General features: G+C 37.4%; 1 protein-coding gene across 11 annotated transcripts in view; it reads left to right on the top strand.

Annotated features, from left to right (window-relative positions):
- Positions 1-21418, top strand: part of MCTP1 (multiple C2 and transmembrane domain containing 1) — a 505859-nt gene that overhangs the window by 310519 nt on the left and 173922 nt on the right. For all 11 annotated transcript variants that reach the window (XM_088023395.1, XM_088023389.1, XM_088023396.1 and 8 more), the window contains 2 exons: positions 13525-13711; positions 18432-18525. In XM_088023395.1, coding sequence (XP_087879521.1) covers positions 13525-13711; positions 18432-18525 — 281 coding nt within the window. The remainder of the gene's footprint in view (positions 1-13524; positions 13712-18431; positions 18526-21418) is intronic.

Below are 21418 nucleotides of genomic sequence, written 5' to 3'. Positions count from 1 at the left end.
GCATATTTTTTCCTTTTAGTAAAACATTATTTTCAGAGTTTTCTTCAAGTTCTCTTGGGATATATCACCAGTTAAAGTAGCTTAAGTGTACATCTGTTAATACACTGACTACATTTCAGTATGATTATATGTCTCTGTTTCTGTCTCCCTCAACATGCTGTGAGCTCATTTAAGTATGTGCTGTCTAGCTATTCCTTAAATAACTAATTCACTTTCATAATTTAGAGCAATATTAGTCGTATTTGGTTACCATTAGATAATCAGAATGACTATCATGTGTAACTTGCTACCTCAGTCTCATTACTCTATAGTCATACTTTCTTATGTTAGTAAGATAAGGAAATAATTGCTACCATGTACTCTCTTCTGTACTTCTGGGTCCATATCACATGAAGTATAACATCCCTTTTTCTATTTTTTCCCGTAATAACAGATAATGCTTTTATGTATTTTTCTTACTTGAAAATAATTTCCAAATTTGGAAATTATGACAGTTTCTCAGCCCATCTGGTACTGACCTTTCCCTTTTCCTCACTTGATAATTTTATGAATTCTCCAAGGCATGGCTAACTATATTACAGAAATGGTTGGCAGAGAGGTGAACCTGTTTATCTTATCTCACCTTGTTTCTATGGGGTTGTCCATAATTTGGCAAATTTTGAGAGAGCAGTGACAGTTGGCTGATCTGAAGGAAATAGATTGTTCTAGATAACTGGGGGAGCTAAGGAAGTCTTCTGAAATTTGGGAGAGAAGAAAACCATTTTTGGAGCTTTGTGGTTGGCGAGTGTGTAGAGGGGCTGGGCGAGTGGTGCGCCTGAGGGGCCATGGAAGCTCTGGGCATATCCCAGCCTGGGTATCTCACATCTGGCTGTTTCTGAATTACCTCCTTTTATAATAAACTGGTAATCTAGTTGGATGTGTATTGTCCCTTTTCATTTTGTCTAGCTCTTGGAGGTGTTACTGCCTATGTATAGTGTCTGGCTTGGGCTTTGCCTGGGTTGTTAGACAAGTTGTTTGTACTCACAGTTATTACACAGGTGAACCCAGCTAGCAGAATCACCCGCATTGCCTTGATGGGCACAACTTAAGGCTCTGCTTCCCAGTATCTTGGCTATATTAAAACTGGCTTGAGTGGTGAGTTCAAATGTTACCACTAAAGAGTTTTAGGGTTTTTTTTTTTTTTTATCATTCATTTTGAATGACTTACTTTTATTTCAAGTTACATTTTTTCTAAATATAATAAAAACTTACCTGGCATCAGTGTCACTTTTAAAAAGAAATCCATTTTTGGTCATATGCCAAACATAATAGTCTATAAAAGCAATTTGAGCCAAAAAATTTTAGAGTACCCCAGAGTACAGGTGTAGACGAGGTGACTCCTAGAACAGCTTCTGAGTTTGAGTTAAAGCCCCTTTACACAATAAAGGGAGTTATTGCTGAATTTTGAAGTAATCACAAATGTTCAGTAAAACATTTTTGTACACTCACTTTCCCAATTTAACCAAGATGCCCATTGCAGAAGAAAGGAAATGACTATAGTAAATCATCATTTCAAATCTATTCAGTGTCTAGATGGCACCAGAAATTCTAGGTTCCTAACTTTATTAAGTTGTACTTTATTTTTCTATTTATATTCAATTAATTAACATATAGTATATTATTAGTTTCAGAGGTAGAGTTCGGTGATTCATGAGTCTTATATAACACCCAGTGTTTATTACATCATGTGCCCTCCTTAATGTCCATCACCCAATTACCCCATCCCCCACTGCCCTCCCCTCCGGCAACCCTCATTTTGTTTCCTATGATTAAGTCTCTTATGATTTGTCTCCCTCTCTGATTTCATCTTGTTTTATTTTTCCCTCCCTTCTCCTATGATCCTCTGTTGTCTCTTAAAATCCACATATGAGGGAGATCATGTAATTGTCTTTCTCTGATTGACGTACTTCGATTAGCATAATATGTTAAATTGTACTTTAAACATATCCTGCGACTGAAAAGCAAGATGTATTATTATATCTAAGTTGTAGGCAGAGTAAAGTCGCTGTGTTTATGTCAAGGTTGTTTTGGTAATGGTGGAAATAATGCAGGTGCCTAGGGTAGTTTAGATGAGAACTGACTTACCTTCCATTAAGTGAGAGTTCTAGGAATAAAGTAACAAGAGTAAAATTCATCCTGTTCTGCCTTGTTTTGCAAGCTATCACTGCAACATTTTGTGTCCTATTAACTTTTTATTATTTATTTACTTATTTAGAAATATATTTATATGTAACTAATGTAAATTTAAGGTGTATGATAGTTGATTTGATACATTTATACATTGTAACATGATTATCCTTGTAGCTTTAGTTAGCACCTCTAACACATCACATAATTATTTCTTTTTTGTGACGAGAATAATTAAGATATGTCTGTATTAACTGAAAAATTAGAAACTATTCTGGGAGTTGGCTGGTGGTTGGTGAGTAAATTTAAAGTTGGCCATGAAGGATAACACTGTCCTTTCAATGGCTAATAACTTTTTTAAGGGTACACTCTTAAGGGTACACTCTAAATTCAATCCTAAGCTTGAGAATGCGTATATGGATTGGATTATCTACATAGACTAGTTTATTGTGTTGGATTTTGTTATTGTCCACTTTATTTTCCAGTTTTGGTCAAATTTAATGATTTTTGAAACTGTTGTGTAAATGTATGCTCAATAATAGGCTTTTTTTTTTGTCATGATAAAGACAGGACTGGCTATGAATAAAAGGGCCACTTGCAAATTTGGAGTGTCGATACAGTGAAAAATATTTAACACTGAACGTTACCCCTGCCATTCCCACTTGAACCCATGCAATCAGGCTTATGCCCCCCAACAATCCACCAAAACTGTTCTTGTCAAGGTCACCTGTGACCATCAATTTATTTATCATTTATTTCCCACCACTAGAATGTAATCTTCATGAGGGCAGAGATTTTTGAGTGTTTTTGTTTACTGTTGCATCCCCAATGCCTAGAAAAGTATATGGCATACAAGATGTGTTTAAAAATATTTTAAAAATATTTTATAATTGAATACCTGAAGTTTGATTTAATACTGGAAATTATGGCTCTTCCTTCTCTAAATACAGTTCACCCTTGATCAACATGGGCTTGAACTGCACACATCCAGTTACACACAGATTTTTTTTCCAATAAATACAGCACTATAAATGTATTTTATCTTCCTTTTGATTGCCTTAATGACATTTTCCTTTCTCTGGCCTTCTTTATTGTAAGAATATGACATATAATACATATACAAAATATGTGCTAATCGTCTTTTCATGTTGTTGGTACGGCTTCTGGTCAACAGTAGGCCAATAGTAGTTAAATTTGGGGGGAGTCAAAACTTATACACAGAAGTTCAATTTTTCAGGGGGTTGGTGTCCCCAGCCCCCATATTGTTCAAAGGTCAACTGTAAATACATAATTTGACAGTGGGTGTTAATGCAAAGGCAACTAGAACAACATGACTTAGTGGGAGGTACAAAATTTCAGTGTATTTGTACATAACTCAAAAAGGGAGAATTAATGAGGGAGAGTGTAAAAGTGTCTGAGTAATACTTATACTTAAAAAATACTGAATTGTTGCGTTTTTTAAAGTAGCCTATTCATCTACCAGGCTGCTTATAACTTCTTCATCATTATACTATCCAGGGAGTTAATGCCATCTGGTTGGTAAATTTTAACAAAAATAAATTTACCATGAGTAGAAAGAAACAATAATATCAATGCCCTACAATGAATAGGGCACTATTACATTAGCTCAAAATTAGGGGATAAGCAGAGTGGTTCATATTATGCCCATTTTGCAGATGCAAAAAGTGAGGTGGAAGGAGATGTAGAGGTTGCTCAGCTAGTATGAATCTGGGGTAATTGATCTGAGATTCAAATCCAGAACTCCTGACTCTTAAAGTCCACACTCCTTTCACTTTGGTCTTGTATTCAAAATGGTCTGAAGCCATTAAGTGCTCAATAAAATGCCAAGTATTTCAGTAAACCAACTTAGGTGATATACACAATAGTGCAAGTTTGAACAACAAATTTTACCTGTCGCTGAGCTACAACGATCAAGTGAAGGTGAAATAATGTTAATCTGCATGTAATTATTTAACTTTCTGATCACCTGTATTTTGGCAGGCAAGACGGACTGCCACCTTTACGATAATCAGCTAATAAATCCTCATGATGGTTACACTTTTATGCAGAGCAGTAATCTGAACAAATTGGCTGCTGACAGCCGCGGTAAATTGTCAAGAATGAGTGCTGTCAGAGAACAAGTTGTTTTTATGAATGTGCAGAATAAGTAAATCCCGTGTCAAGCAATCTTATTCAGTTGGAGTTATTTGCAATCCAATATAGCAAGATTTATAATGTTATTTATTAGTGTGCAAAATGCTTGTTTATCTTTAAAGTGACATTGATTTGGGGTACATATATTTTAGGTTGGTGAATTGCTACTGACTTTATTTGTTGCATCGTTATAAGGTGGGAGACATTGGAACTACCCATGACAGCAGAGTGCTACAGACATAAGCTTCGCTAGAGAGCTCTAGTTCGACAAAATTTTTATTAATGATGTTTGATAAGAAAAATATATTCCAAATGGGCAAGTTCTGGATAAAGAACAAATGCTTCCAAATTCTACAACCATATAAAATAAATCTGTGGCTCTGTATTTAAGGCAGAAAGAAGGAGATTGTGGGATGTGTTAAGTATAGTGTGGCAAATGGGGAAAACAGCCTTTGACTTTGGATATTAACCAAATTAATGTTCTCTGTAGGTTGAAGGTCATTGCATTTGACACTCTAGATTCTGACTTGCAATGTTTCTTTTTTGTGATACCAATTCGCCAATGACTCTTTTACTTCCTACATAGAATGGAAACAATCCTTGTGCATTAGTAATTTGAAAGGACAAAGACAGCTAGTCAGAAAATTCTAAACTAAAGAGTTTTTCTCATGAAATCATTATATTTCACCATTTTTCTTTACTAAGGCTTGAGTGAAATATTTCATTAGGGAGATAGACAATATTTAAGGAGAGAACGGAATGTGTCATTGATTCTTGTCTTGGTTTTTCATAAAATCAGCCTAAGCCAAATATATTAAGATTTCAATCTATTTTCTTTCATGGGTTACTACTCTTCTGAAGATTTCATGCAATAGTTTATACTCAGTGCAGTGTTTCTTACACAGTGGGCAAAGTTTCCAAGGACAGTTTTCATGCACCATCATGTGTATATTAAACGGTTTACCTTCAAGTCAGTGAATGAAGAATTTCACAAGTTTGTGGAAGTATGCTCTGGATAAAGCAATCTCCCCAAAGATAGTTAAACACTGACAACTTCTGACAACAGAAAGGCAAGAACAGTATTAGCATTTTGTAATGTCAGAGATGGCGTAAAAACTGCATAACTTCTTCTTTTTTAACATAAAACGTATTATTTGTTTCAGAGGTACAGGTCTGTGATTCAACAGTCTTGCACAATTCACAGCGCTCACCATAGCATATACCCTCCCCAATGTCTATCACCCAGCCACCCCATCCCTCCCACCCCCCACCACTCCAGCAACCCTCAGTTTGTTTCCTGAGATTAAGAATTCCTCATATCAGTGGAAATCAGAGGGGGAGACGAACCATGAAAGACTATGGACTCTGAGAAACAAACTGAGGGTTCTAGAGGAGAGGGGGGTGTGGGGATGGCTTAGCCTGGTGATGGGTATTAAGGAGGGCATGTACTGCATGGAGCACTGGGTGTTATACGCAAACAATGGATTATGGAACACTACATCAAAAACTAATGATGTAATGCATGGTGATGAACATAACATAATAAAAAAACAAAAAAAACTGCATAACTGTGAAACTTGAAAACTCTTTAGTGGTTATGTATTGAACTCTTTAAAATACAGAGATTCTAAAGAATCACATATCATATTGATTTACAATATAAAATTTTATAATATATTATGTATCATGAGTTTTACTAATGTAAATAAGTTCTCATATATTATGAAATCTAGAAAAGCTTCATAATTTTATTGTTAAAATTAGGCCAAAATTACATAAAATATGTGTTTTTTTTTTTAATTACCCCCGCCCAAGAAATCCTGTAGAGGTTTGTCTTCCTGTTCCGAGGGTTTTGTTTTCAAATGTCTTGCTAATCATGATGGCTTCATAATGTCATTAGCTAACTTCAAGGCAAAGCACTCACTTACAAGTTTCTCATTAACGTAGATGTAAATTTCTATTGCAAATATTATTCTTGATACTTTGGGATTGTTTTGGCTGAATTCTTGCGAGATCTGATTATACCATCATTGGTTCATAAATCAGAACATGGCTGACTCGGAGCTCAGCTAGAAGTGGTGCTTCTGCATACTCTTGTTTATCATTCTGCTCACTTGTGCTTGTTCAATTAGCATTATCTTCCATCCACAGTTTCTTTACTGGGATCTTTTAAAGCCAATTGTCCATTTTGTGAGGATTAGTTCAGTTAAAACTGGATTATATAATCCGTAAATCCACTTAACAAGGCATATATGAACTGCAATTCAGTGAAAGCAAGTCAGCAAGTACGGGGGCCACTGCCAACCCCTCTATGTTAAGCAGCTCCTACTCTTTTCTAAAATACTTGCAGGCCAGAAGTGACATACCTGGTGCATGGGCCACCTGTGTTAATGCATATACCAAATATTTGCAAAGCTTGATTCCTGTCCTATTTTTAAATTACAAAAAAAAAAAATCCAAGTAGTCCTAACATTTACTTCCTGCACCCCAGTGTACTCACATGTATGTACATGTATATATCCAGGGTGCTAAGCACAAGACTATTCCATCCGGGAGGAATATCTTTGGTCACTGGTTCAGAAATGGCAGATAGAAAGCTAAAGGAGAAAGAAGGTGGTAAGAACACTGAAATTTTACACTTTAACTCTTAGGGAGAAATGTCACCAAATGTGACATATTTCTTTCATGTGGCTAAATAAATGCATACAGTTTTTAGAAAGCACAAAGAACTTGAAGATTTTGTATAGAAGTGAGGAACATTCCAGTTCTTGCCATCATTTAATTTCCCTGAGTCTTGATTTCCCCATTTGTGGAATGAGAGAAAGTAGCTCTGAAATCTTCAGTTTCGAATCTGTTTTGATTCTTCTATTGATTAATTTTTTATTTAAATTCAATTAGCCAACATAGAGTACTTCATTAGTTTCAGATGTAGTGTTAATAATTCATCAGTTGTGTATAACACCCAGTACTCATCACATCACATGCCCTCCTTAATGCCCATTAGCCAGTTACCCCATCCCCCCTACCCACCTCCCCTCCAGCAACCCTCAGTTTGTTTCCTAGAGTTAAGTCTCTTATGGTTTTTCTCCCTCTCTGATGATTTCCCATCTGCCCTGTTTCTTATATTCCACATATGAGTGAAACCATATGATGATTGTCTTTCTCTGACTGACTTATTGATTGATTGACTGATTGATGAGTTGGGTTCACCAGGGAGAGTAAGTTTTTAAATTTTCCAGTACTGAACCAAGGCATATGTGATAATAAAATCACACATTACATTTAGTACTTTCAACTTTTCAAAGTACTTTCTCATCTATTATGCCTGTGTTCTTACAACTCTATGCAAAGAAAAGGCATTTTTTAAAAAGATTTTATTTATTTATTTATTTATTTATTTGAGAGAGAGAGAGTGGGGTAAAGGGAAGGGGGAAGGGAGAAAGAAAGAGAATCTCGAGCAGACTCTGTGCTGAGTGCAGAGACTGACATGAGGCTGGATCTCACGCCCCTGAGCTGAAACTAAGAGTCAGACACTTAATCAACTGAGTCACCCAGGCACCCCAAGAGAAGGTTTTTTTTTTTTAATTTCCATTTGATAAATGAGGAAAGCTGATGTACAAAAGCTTTAAGTGACTTGCATAATATTAGAATGCTAATGAATAAGCTTTATTAAAACTTCAGTGTTCTAAACCTCTGGCCATGAGCTCTGAATCCATTTGAACTTTGTTCAAAACAACATGCTGAGTCTATGGTAGTTCTGGGGAAAAAAAGAAATGAGAAACTAGAAGGCTTAGCAATGACTGAATCCCCAAAATCTAACAGAGGCCTGCCACATAAGGCACTTAAAAAATAACTAATGCATAAATGAGTTAATGAGTGAGTGAAACAAGTGTTAAGAAGTAATCAAACCACTTTCTAGGAAGACAATATAGGGTGGTAGAAGTAGCACATTACATGCTAGCCCTGGCTCTGTGGCTGTCAGCATGGGTAAATTGTTGGTCTCTCTTGATTTCTATATTGTCCATAAGTACTTCAATACCGTAGAGCACCAACTACATTCCAGGTGCTATGCTAGGTGCCTGCCATTGAGGTGTCTCAGGTTACTGGCAGAGAAAGACAACTGCAGGTTATTTCATCGAGCATTAGTAAAAATTTGGCAAGCAGAGATAGATAGACGCATCATCTCAGGCAGAGGGGTTGCCTTGTCCAAACACAAAGAAACGGGTCTTAGCCCTAGCATGGATGGTGGGAGAATCACAAGCTGTCTGGAATGACTTGAGTAGTCAGTGTGAGTCAGCAAGTGACACACAAGCTGATGGTAGGCCAGGAAGGGCCTTGTCTTGCCAAGGAGGTTCCATGGGTGGTGGGAACCGAGCAGGGAGCATGGTCAGGTTTGTGTTGTAGACATCTGTAACTGAGGGGATTGAATTATATCAGTAGTTTTTGCCTTCGCCAGATTCCCTAAGAGCAGAGCGTGAGGCAATGATTAACTGCTGATACTTCCTTGGGAGGTACAATCCCAAGCACTGAAGGGGAGAGAGAAAGAACATAAAGCAGGGAGGACTGGGAGGCAATGCAAGGCAGTATGTTACCAGGAGGTCTCCTGTTTCCAGTGTTTCAGAGACATGGCTGGTTGCTGTGTACCCACTTGGCCACTTGTGGGCAGGCAGTATGGAGAATCATACTTTGAAACACTCTGTGAGAGGGAAGGAGGTGTGCGGAATTACCTTCCCATCTCCTATTCCACCCATCTCAGTTCACCCCATGAGAAGACAACTTCTGCATTGTTTCATCTGGTTTCTTTGACAGGTGATCAGGGAGTCAGACCCCACAACCCACAATGTGACTTTTAATCCAAGTGTAGAAGCAGTTTTTGAAGCCAGAAACTTGGGGCCTGTGGCCGTTGGGCCTCGATGCATGGTGGCAGCCAAGGGGAGAGCCCAGCTTATTTTGACAAGTAAACATTTAGCCAGTCCTAGGTGGAAGCCCCATGAGGACCCAAGCACAGTTAATTGGTCATAGTGGTGGGATGAAAAGCAGTCCCTTGGGAAGGCAGAGCCAAAGTCACAGCTGTGGCAAAGCAGGCAGCAGAGGACCCAGGAGGTCATGGCTCTAGGAGAGTCTAAGGGGATGATAAATGTATCCAACAAGTTTTCGAACCTACATGTGGAACATCAATATGAAACAGATGTCAGAGGAGCTGTTCTTTGAACCAGAGAGAAGAGTCCACACCCTATTTTTTTCACCCTTCTCCCCTCCATGGTGACTTTTGAGGTACCCCTTAGTGTTCCTTGGAAGACAATTTAAAATAGATTAGATTATCTGCCTTCTAGCATCAAATTAAGGCTTTGGGGGGGGTAATACATTTGAGGAACAGTATTTCGTTGCCTATAAGATGAATTCGTTCTCTTAGTTGTTTGGTTTGTGGAATTGCAAAGAAAGGAAGATGTAAACAAGTGTAAACATGGACAGAGTTGTAGCAAAGTGTGAAATTTGGGGTTCTCAGGAATTTGCACGTTCATCTAATTCAATTACCTCATATCACAGATGCGAAAACTGGAATTCAAGAGGGTAAGTTGTCTTGGAAAAGGTCATACAACTAATTAGTGGCAGATGGAGGGCTGAAGCAGAGGGAATCCGACTCCCTGTCCTGAGTTCTTCATCCTGTATACATATCTGTGTGTGTACCTATGAATCTGCTTCAGTACTTTTTAAATTTTGCATTTTCATTTTGATAACAAATTGAAGCCATCAAGCTGACCATCCAGATGACCACCGAGGACTTCTGCATCCAAACCGTAGTGAACCGTTTCTTTCTTTAGGATATAATAGTACAGGTGAGCTCAATACAGGTGAATCTGCCTGTTGGGCTGCCATACCGGATCACCACAGACTAGGTGCTGTAAACAACAGAAATTTGTTTCTCACAGTTCTAGACGCTGGTAAGTCCAAGATCAAGATACCAGCAGATTTTGTGTCTGGTTCCCTGGTTCATAGACAACTGTGTTTTCTCTGTGTCCTTACATGGCAAAAGGGGTGAGGGCCTCTTTTATGAGGGCACTAATCTCATTCATGAAGGCTCTACCCTCATGACTTAATCACCTCCCAAAGGCCCCACCTCCTAATGTCATCACATTGACCAGTGGGTTTCAACATATGAATCTTGAAGACAAACATTCAAACCATGGCACCGACCTATAGGGATAAGTACTGGGTTCACTTTGCAACAGATTCTTCTGCAGGAGTTCCATCTTTGTACCTATTTATTCAACAGCAACCAAGGGGTAACAAAGGCTTTTTTTTCCCACCAAATTCCAGCAATAATTTAATACAAATTTAATGCAGATATCAGTGATGCTATGATGCTAACTTTATTCTCAAGTTAACAAGACAGTTTTGCTCAATTATCAGGTGACATTTCATTTAAAATGGCATCTGAGGATTACTCCTGAGCAGAGTTTTTAGATGAATAGGAGAGTTGGATAACCCAAACTAGCAAAAAGAACCTTGGAGTCATTAATACTCTCTTCTGATTCATTTACATAAATAGGCATTTTCTACATTGGAATTGTTAAAGTCAAAATTCTGAAACATTAAATATAGGACAGGATCTGAAACTATTTCTACAAGAATACCCATTTTGAAACTAGTTGCAGCAGAAAAGCATAATCCTCCCTATAAATGTACAATGTTAAATTTTATTAGATTCATAGTTTTTAAAATTCAATTTGTGTGTCTTTCTGAATTTATCTTCTTATAAGAACAATAACTTACAGTCTTCTTCCATAGCTTATATGTATTTTAAAAGTACAAAAATAACATAATTCCATGCTTGAAAACTGAGATAATTTTTTCTTTCAGAAACAAGTCCAGATTTCACCCAGTTTAAGAACCACTGCAAATAGACACACTTTGTCATGGGGTACACAGTTACTTAGTGAAGACTAGCCCAGGAAAAAGACTATATCTTGGATTCCATTGTTCCAAGTTCAGGTCCTAGCTCTGCTAACAACTAAACTGTGTATCTCCATTAAGTCAGATCACTTCTCTGATCTTCATTTTTCTTATTGTTAAATTAAAGAGATTATGAGGATCACAAATACCTATGCTTATTTGAACCAGATACAGAATTAAGTGAAATGGTGTAAATAACAGACAGTATTAGGGACAGTAATTAAGTCAGAGGACATTTACTCTGTCTTACAATGTTTTTAATTCAAAACTTCTATTGGCACTAGAAGGACAAGCAACCCATCCATGGCCTGATGTGATCTGTAAGTTGCCAGTGTACAACTCTTGGACTAAATCATCTTTCGAGCACCTTCCCCAACCCTAGAGCATCAAACACAATGACTCTAGGATAAATGAAGACTAAGCCAGCATCCATGTGACCTGTGTAAAATGGTAACAGCCATAGAAGGAAACCTTCCAGAAGGCTTCAGTGTATTTTAAGAGTGGTGCAGTGTCATATAAGAGAGTTAAGGCAAGGACAGGATTGAGAAACGCAGGATCCAAATGAGTGAAGGACCTTTCTTGTTCCCAACTTTATCCAACCAAAAGTACAGTGCGAATTGTAACCCATGTTCGATTCTCGAGTATCATACTCCCAATCTAATCCAAAGATTCATTCACATTCACCAAACTACAGGTGAGACACTCTGCCAGTTGCTGGAAAGATCTGTAGAAAATCATATTGATGTTTTTCCTTTTTCTTAGAGAATGCATTTAGTTGGTTGTTTGTCACCATCGCATCTTTCTCCTCAATTTGGTCCAAGTGTTATCGATAAGAACTTAATTCCGATTAAAATCAGAATATTAGATACAGATTTGGTATGTTTCTTCAGCTTTCAGAGTTTCAGGAGACTGCGTGAAACTATTTTGAAATGCATGTTGACGCAGAAACAATGAAGTTATTTGATATATGTTCTCACTTTAGGAAGATGTTTTCCAGACTTGGTACAGACTCTGATTTCCTGCTCTCTTTCAACAGTTAGCATCCACACACACACACACACACACACACACACACACACACACGCACACGGACTTTCCGTCCCTGACCAGGATGTTGCTTTTTCTTTTCATTTCTTGCAGCTGTACTCCTCTTCTCCTCAGTTGTTTCAGTCTCAGCTATCTCTCTTGTCATTTTTGATAGGCACAAATAAAAAGAAAATGCAGACTTTGGTTCAATTTCTAAATTTGCTCATACTACAGAGGTGTTTGAACCCAATGAAAAGTGTTGAGGCCCTATTCATAGAAGTTGAATTTAAAAGCCAAGCAATAGACAGTAAGTGGAGTGAAGAATAAGAAAGAGCAAAAATTTAATCAGTCCCTGATAGCTGACTCCCGTTTATGATGTTACCACATTTATGCTTATAATTGGCTATTTCCTGTTTAAAATGCCTTTTTTTCATTTCTACCCCCTTTCTCTCAGTTTATTGGCTCTGTGATCACCTCAGTATCTTTCTCTTCCAAATCAATGGACATTTTTATGAAAAGAGTTTGCAAGGTGTTCAACTCTGAGAGAAGGGCTTATCAAGCATGGGCTGCCATGTTATGAAACCTCTCTTAGTAAAACACTGGTACATAACCCTTGAGCTATAATTTTTTTGGAGGATTTGTTTTTATTTAGATTTATGTGTGGTGTTCTATGAATAAATTAGCATGGTTTCAAAAGTGTAAAACTTAAGGCATCATCAAAGTACATATTTTATTCATTGCTTAATAACATTTATGAATGAAGGAAGAACACCCATTGTTTTAAAACCTACACAAGAACTCAGATTCTCGGTGGTTTGCCTCTCCACACAGCTCATGTTAATCTTTCTGTAGGCAAAGTGCACTAAACTAGGCCATCCAGGGATTGAAAGTCCCTCCCAATTTATGAATACAGTGACAATGGATAGTAATAGAATCAGATAAACGTGTTTTTTGTATCTTACAGAAATAAGAAATTAGACACTAAAAATAGGGTCTAAATTTTGTGAAGAAAGTGTGCTGAATGAAAGATATAGTCTTCCAGTAGCTCAAACAGAATTTCTATTGATTTATTTTTCACATAGCTCTGAGCAGCCTGCACTTTCACTGTTTGATGTGACAAAAAAGGAAGGAAGGAAAGGAGAGGAGAGGGGAGGGGAGGGGAGGTGTGGAGAGGAGAGGAGAGGAGCGGAAGGGCACCTGCTAATTCACAACATTTGCTTCCAGGTGCCAGGTGGACCTGTCGGTCCTCAGTAGGGAGCAGACACACAAGTTGGAGTTGCAGCTGGAAGAGGGTGAGGGTCACCTGGTTCTGCTGGTCACCCTCACAGCTTCGGCCACAGTCAGCATCTCTGACCTCTCCGTCAGTTCCCTGGAGGACCAGAAAGAACGGGAGGAAATCTTAAGGAGATATGTACGTATGTAACCCTCCTAATTCAGGGTCATGTGTGACGAGTTGAGGTGGTAAATGATCTACCTAGAGTGACAGGAGTACATCTGAAGGGCTGTGTGACAGCTGAGTCAGCAGAGACAGAGAGCTGGGTAAATGCAGGTGCCGTTACCCTGAGGTCTGCACACCTGCTCTTCTCTAGAGTCTCTTCCAAAGCAAGGTCTAGATTCTGAGCCTCTCCACAGTGATTTTGTCATGCAGCACAACTATCATGCAAGGCAACTTCTCATAAAGGAAAGTCAAGTATACAGAACATTACCTCAAAATTAATTCTTTGACCCTTTGTAATTGCAATTAAGAGTTCTTTGTCTTTCCAAGTTTGAAATGGAATTAATGACACCTACATTAATTAGTAGCTTGGTAACGAGAGGATGCTCACAGAAAGAATTTTTATTTCAACTGCTTAGAAAGGCCTCGCTTCATTCCTTTATCTTATTTTAATTGAATGTGAAATATAATTAAAAGGAAACCTCCTTACCTTTTGATCATTTGTGGAGTGATAGGGCGGAATAGTGAGTCACTATAGTAAGCACCCTTCTCACATTTCACCAAACCATAATATTCACACCCAAATCTACCTCTTTCCCAGCATCCTCATGCTGTGCGTTTTCCACCATGTAGTTTTCTTGAATCAACAGAGAGGGGAGCTCTTACTCCACCATTCTCTCAATGTAGTCTCGGAAAAAGTGAATGCCTCGGTACCCATGAAGCTGGGAAAAAAAGCTTTTCCACTTAAAATTACAAAGCTTGTATTGTACAATGCTGCCAGGTGTTTAGAAGGCTCCTCTAGACATTCAGCCATGAAACCAAGCTCTAACAAAGAACCGCTTAATTTTTTTTTTTTTTAGATTCTAAAATATTCCTATTTGCTGACTGACATCCTTCCAATAACTGAATTTAATAAAGATGTACCTTATCAGGCTGTGCAGATAACATGAAGTGCTGGTACTAATGCTCTACAATATTCTTCAAACAGATTAGCAGGATGTGCGCTTCAGCAAATTTATTCTGGCTATCTCCATCGAATCAGCTGTCTGCTAATGCTTGCACAACTCATCTACCAATGGTGTTACCATAAACAGTTTAATAGAGGTGACTTAGCAAGGCTAAATAGTATATATTTTTAAACCACCTAAGAGCCCAACCTATTGTTGGGCATCTTCTAATATGTAATTGCAATTATGAGAATTATTTCACATTTTGGTACCCATGAAAAAATGTTCTCCTGTTACCAGGAGTGAACCTTGTGAGTTGAAACAATTTTAAAGGAATTAATTGGTATATTAATATAAAAATTCTAGGTATTATGATACTGTATTTTATGGATTAATATTTGGTACTATCCCATGTATTAGAATGTTAGTGGAGCCTAGGTAATTAGGAATAATCCAGCTATTATTGATTCTTTTTTTTTTCTTTTTTGCCGGTTGGGCTTCCTTAAATCGGCCATTTCCATTCAGAATTTGAATATTTGTTTCCGCACCTTCTTTCAAATGTTAGTTGTTATCTGAATAAAATATAAACTATGATGTGGATGCCCTGGCTGATTCTCTGATTACATGCTGCTCTACGACATATTAAAAAGTGAACCGTATTTAAATGTTTTGTTTTGTTTTTGTAGCCCTGCTTTTCAAGCATAGGCCTGTGTCTCCCTCTAGAGACGTCGTTGCTACGGAGCTCCTGTATGCAGTATAGCACATGTGTTATAATTGCTCATAGTAAGACAAGGGCAGAGACCTAACTTTATGGTTTCAGTGTGTTTTCTTTTTATTACACAGATTATGAGACAAATGAATGCTGTATCGTGTCTGGGACATCATATGTCATCATATGTTTCAGAGAAACATATAGAGGAGGTTATTTGGGGAATTATTTATATGTTTTCCTGGGAGAACATGTGTATTTTTTAAATTTTAGGGGACACTTCAGAATGTGATTTGGCACTGGCCATAGTGAGGAAAGTGAGTTGCCCCTGAAAAGGCTCTCCATTTCTGTCATTCGGTTGTTCATTGTGAAGCATCGAAGCCCCGCAAATTAAACAGACATTACCGTGTGGGCCATTATGTGATCACCTCATTCTGAAAAGATGGCTAATTCCATTTTTCTTTTTTTTTCTTTTTTTTTTTTTTTTTCCTTTTGGAGGGAGGAAGGCAGGCAAGGTCACAAGGGGGCGGGTAGTAATGGGTAGTAGACCAAGAGCGATTGTATGACCTTTTCAGAATGGGTATGCTGAACCCTTGCTCCCCCTTGTCACAGTTTAAAAACCAGAGGAGCTAGTTTAGAGAAGAAGTTGTTAGCATTCCATTTTTATTATGACATTTCACAGTCATCTGATTTAATGTCCCTTGACCGGATTGTCCAGCATGAGACGATGGGCTTGAAATGTTATTTAGAGCATTGATAAAAGGTGAGCGGTTCTAGGATGACAGCGAGTCATAAGGCTGGTGGTGTGACATTAATTTTCTCCATAACAGAGATGGAATAAGACGTCACGGTGACAAGCTGTCAATCAGCTCTGGCCCCTCAGAGCATCTCGATGCCATAGGATGGGGTATTGCCTCTCCTGTAATAGAGCTGAACTGAGATGCTCTCCCTGACAGCTGCTGCAGCCATAGAGAAAATATATTATACAGCCTTTCATTAAAAAAATAAAGAGGACTCCTCTCCAGAGCATTTCAATCTTTTCCCATCTATTGAGGGCTGAAAGGATTCACAGCAAATCATAGATTCCTCTGCTATGGAAATTTCTGGCTTCAGAAGCCATTCAGGTTTTGAGGCCTTCGAAAATAACCATAAATAACAAGGCAGGAATACCTCTTGATGAAGCATCCCCGAAAGGTCTATTTTTAAACTGATATAGTTAAGATTTTGCTTTTTTTTTTTTTTTTTTGCAATTCTTATTATAAGCGCTGTGTCACTGCCCTAAACAGTTGAAGTTGGCAATAAATTCCTGAGTGTCAGCTGACTGGAGGAAAGAAACCCTTCGAACAGTAATTACCCCTCCAAATGAGAAGCAGAACATCGGAGCTGAAGCGTCAGAAGCTATATGTGTGTGCAGGGAGGTTACTCGTATGAAACAATTCTCAGCCCGAGGACTGATGAGATTTGTTTTAGACACGGTGAAACTTGGATTGAATTGCTCCCAAAAATTAAAGGACAGAAACCTTTTGATAAAACTCTTCTCTATCATCAGGATAGGAGACTTACCTGGTTTATAACACTCAGGAAGCTATGAGATGTTACTACATCAGGAAGGCAACATGCCTACACACCTCTGAATTATAACACTGCTGTCTAACGTTCCCATTGTTAAACCCTTAACAGGAATTTAAGTGGAGAGAGAGGTTCGTTTTTCCTGAGCCCTATCATCTGGGTAGTTTCAATAGATTTTGGGTGATAAACAGCTGTTTTAAAACAATACAAGAATAGGAGCTAATCCTGTGCTCAACACTCTTAAAAGTTAGGCCCTGAGATTACCCATATATCTGCATTTCCCCCTCCCAATATACCAAGGTCATAGCTTCAGTATACACAATGGCTAGTCATACAGGACTCATAAAGTCAATATCTGAGTAAGCTCCTGCTTGTCAGTATTCTCACATCCTTAATACAAGGATGGGAATGTTCTTTAGTAACAGTTTGATAACTTTGTTATATTATGCTCCTTGGTCTTAAAGCATTTTAGGGATTATAATGCAGAAGTACCTTTGATTTGCTGAGTAGAAATGCTGGTTTTGTCATAAGAAAAATGCTAGGAAGTGTAAATAAGCAAATGCATATCAGTGTTCTCTATCAATACTTACTCTTTAAGTATTTGTGCCCATTAATTAGAGTTCCGAATTATTACATTGGTATCTCTCTTTTAATGCCTTCAGGTACTATACTTCCCAAAACACTACCATTATTAATTTATGAAATTAAATAGGTTTTATCCTTTGGATCTGATTCTTCTATTGGAATTTCCCTACTTCTCTACAGACTACAATGGCAAATAAAATTGCAAACTTAAGAAAAATTATTCATCACTTTGAATTTATTTTTAGTGATCAATTTGACTTATTTTAGAAGTTACATATGATTTTTTTCCTAAAAGGTTCATAGAACTATGCAAATCTTTTGAACCAAACATTAGAAAGCAGCATTTCAGTAAATCAGCCCTCATCTAGCACATGCAATTTCCAAAACTCACCAAGAAGAAAAGAGTAAAAAAAATAATAATACTGACTTTCTTAATCCTAAAGGCTGAAGTGTGTTACATTACCAACAACCTAAGACTCAGTATTAATGATCATTAGTCTCCAAATCATGGTTCCCATAGATGACAGATTCTTTGGAGTTCTTCAGTAAAGGAGATTGAAGGAAGAAAGTAGGTATATCCTATTCTGTAATTTACTGTTCACCATTGTTCACTGATAAATTTTTATGGGGAAGAAATGTGGTATTTTTTATTCTTTCAAAATTCTCATATAGCAACAATTATCTATGTCAATACATATGTGTGTGCCTATGTGTAGGTGCACGTTAATGATAGTGGAAGGGTAATCTGTATTGAAGAAACACAAATATCCCTTTGAACCACTTAAGCAGCATCCTGAGATCAACGATAAAACTTAGTGTTTCCTCACACACCCTCTGATACCCTCTAGAACCTTTCTTTTCTAACACCGATGTTGGGGTCTTTCAGAGTCCATTGCGGATATTTCACAACCTGAAAGATGTGGGATTTCTCCAGGTGAAAGTAATCAGAGCAGAAGGGTTGATGGTCGCTGATGTCACAGGTAAGAAATGAGGGAATTCTATTGTCTATATCTATTTATATATATTATTTTGACTATGTATTATAACATATATATTTATAATATTTATTATATGTGATATATACATATCGAGCTGCATGCTGGGTCCACACCATTTAATGACTAAACTCTTCATTTCTCCTGACTGGATCATCAAAGTAAATAATATAAAGTTTTAGGTTTGATATTACAAGAAATGCCAACCACCCAATTTTTTACTGTTTCTGCTTTTTGAAAGAAGGGTGATGTATTAAAAACAAACAATAAAGGGTAAAATAACTTTTGAATTGTTGCCTTTTCCAAAGTTTGGCCAACGCAGTGGGACTTCCAGGTTTCATCATTTTGGCATCTTGTAGTAATGTTATATCTTCTCTCAGGCAGGATCACCTTCCCTCAGACAGTATCATAACATCAACACAAGTCCAACACACGTGAAATCTGTTGCATAGTCTACTGAAAATTGTAGATGCAAATTACTCAATTACTTGGTATGAACTCCTGGCATCCGGGTTGCTGATTCAAGTTTTTGCTGGGTTTTTTTAGAGATTTTTTTTTTTTTTAATTTATATGACAGAGAGAGACAAAGCGAGAGAGGGAACCCAAGCGCAGGGGCAGAGGGAGAGGGAGAAGCAGGCTTCCAGCTGAGCAGGGAGCCCGATGCGGGACTCGATCCCAGGACTCTGGGATCATGACCTGAGCCGAAGGCAGACGCTTAATGGCTGAGCCACCCAGGCGTCCTTTTTTTTTTTTTTTTAAATTTTCAAGTTTTTTTGTTGTTGTTAAAATTCCTTAGCACATCCCAGAGATAATTCTGGATCTAAACTAAGCATCGTACTGAATGGAGCACTGGGTGTTATATGCAAACAATGAATCATGGAACACTATATCAAAAACTAATGACGTAATGTATGGTGATATAACATAATAAAATAAATAAATAAATAAGTAAATGAAAATAAACTAAGCATCTACATTGTTCTAAATTTTTTAACCAAGAAATGGGCCTGTAAAAAACACTGAAATCAGTCTTATCTCTTAAAGCTTCCTGATTTGGATATCACTGTTTCTATGATGTATTAATTAACTAATGATAATTATTTCATCAATTTCCAGAATGAAAGCATTGTTTTGAATTTGCAATTATGTGACCATTCATTTACTCTTTAATTTCATAGGTTTTGGGGCATACTTATACCATTCCTTAAATTGTCTGTCTCAAGATAGATAACAAATAGGACTGACTTGGCCAATTTTTGTGTAAATTTTGCTCTTCCTGAAAGAAAGCATCCACTTATTATTTGTAGAAATATGCTCACCATTGTGAATGTTCGGCAAGTTGATCCTAATAAGGTAGTAGACTTATCTGAAAGGGAGAAATGCACTTTTCCTACCATCTAAGAGATTGCAAATCCATTACCTGATGGTTGATATCCTTTTTTTAATTCATCAAATCTAAACAGAACAGAATCAAAACCAAATTAAAAGATGACATGCATTAAAACTAAAATAGCAGATGTCTGCTCCAGAATGGTAATATTTTTAAATTTTTAATATTTGCATAGTATCAAGTGACTGTTTATTGTGTGATAAACATGTTGAGAGTTTACAGCTTCTTCAAACAGGTGATTATCAACTCATTTGTAACCATGAAGATAGTAACAACTGTCAAATATTCTTTCAAAATAGGTGTACTTGAAAGTACTGGGAGAGAGGGTAGTTTGTAATCTTTTTGCATGTATGCTGACTTGGGTCCTTGTACTAAACAATTAGTGAATGTTAACTTTATTCATCTTTTTTACTTCTGATGTGGTTATACTCAAATTAATCTGGACATAATGATTTTTTTTTCTTTTATTATGTTGCATTTAGTATTAGAACCAACAGTCAACAATGAATGAATGATTAACTCCTCTTTTTTTAAAGATTATTTATTTATTTGAGAGAGAGAGAATGCGGGGGAGTAGAGGGAGAGGGAAACTCAAGCAGAGTCCACGCTAGGCACAGAGCCCAACTCGGGGCTTGATTGTGTGATTCTGAGGCCACAACCTGAGCTAAAACCAAGAGTCTGATGCTTAACCAACTGTGCCACCCAGGCACTCCAGTAATTGCTTTTGTTTGGTTCACTGTGGACATTAACTTAAAGACCGGAATAGGAACTCAGTATTGCTTTCGCATACAGAGGTTACACCTAGCCTCTGATACCCCGCAGCAGGTAAATTCAGAATGTGACATTCACGATAGTGACGTTCACCATCATGGGAGGCACCTTCAGTTTTCTACAGGATTTTCTGTAGGGGAGCCCCCAGTGTTGAGCTGAAAATCTCTGAAGCTGGGGAGAAAGGCCTAAAATAATATCTCAGGGGGCACCTAAGTGCGAAGAATTATTACTGAACATTTATAGGGGTACAATAATTTCTTATACAAATATTCAAGTTCCATTTACTTCAAAAGCTTAGATACCTGCCCATTACACAAGTTGAATGCAATTATATAAGTTTGTTTCTCGTAGAGAGAAGCTGTCATTGCTTTTAAAACTTCATGAATATATAAACTATGTTAACCTACTTGGCCTATATGCCACTGTGGAAGTTGAAGTACATGGTCTTTCAAAGCTGTAAAAAATAGATATATTTCTTTCCTGATGGTTCTATGTAAGTTAATGTGAATAACAATAGTCTTTTCCCTAGGGATTTAATGAGACCTAATTTTGATCTGATAAAATGAACTTTAATTTGGGGAATACTAAATAACAGATTGTCCATTTTTTTCCCCTCCAGTTTTAGGGACATAAATCTCATGATTCCTCATTCCGCACTGACCTTATAATCTAATGTGCTCTGAATTGAACAAGAGAGATGTTGAACTATTCAGGGGT

Source organism: Eumetopias jubatus, unplaced genomic scaffold (assembly GCF_037043125.1).
Source record: "Eumetopias jubatus isolate StellerSeaLion01/CBP00866 unplaced genomic scaffold, mEumJub1_p1.0 scaffold_5, whole genome shotgun sequence".
In the NCBI taxonomy this organism is placed as follows: Eukaryota; Metazoa; Chordata; class Mammalia; order Carnivora; family Otariidae; genus Eumetopias; species Eumetopias jubatus.
The sequence above is the reverse complement of the archived record's forward strand: the minus strand, read 5'-3'. Positions and strand labels throughout refer to the sequence as shown.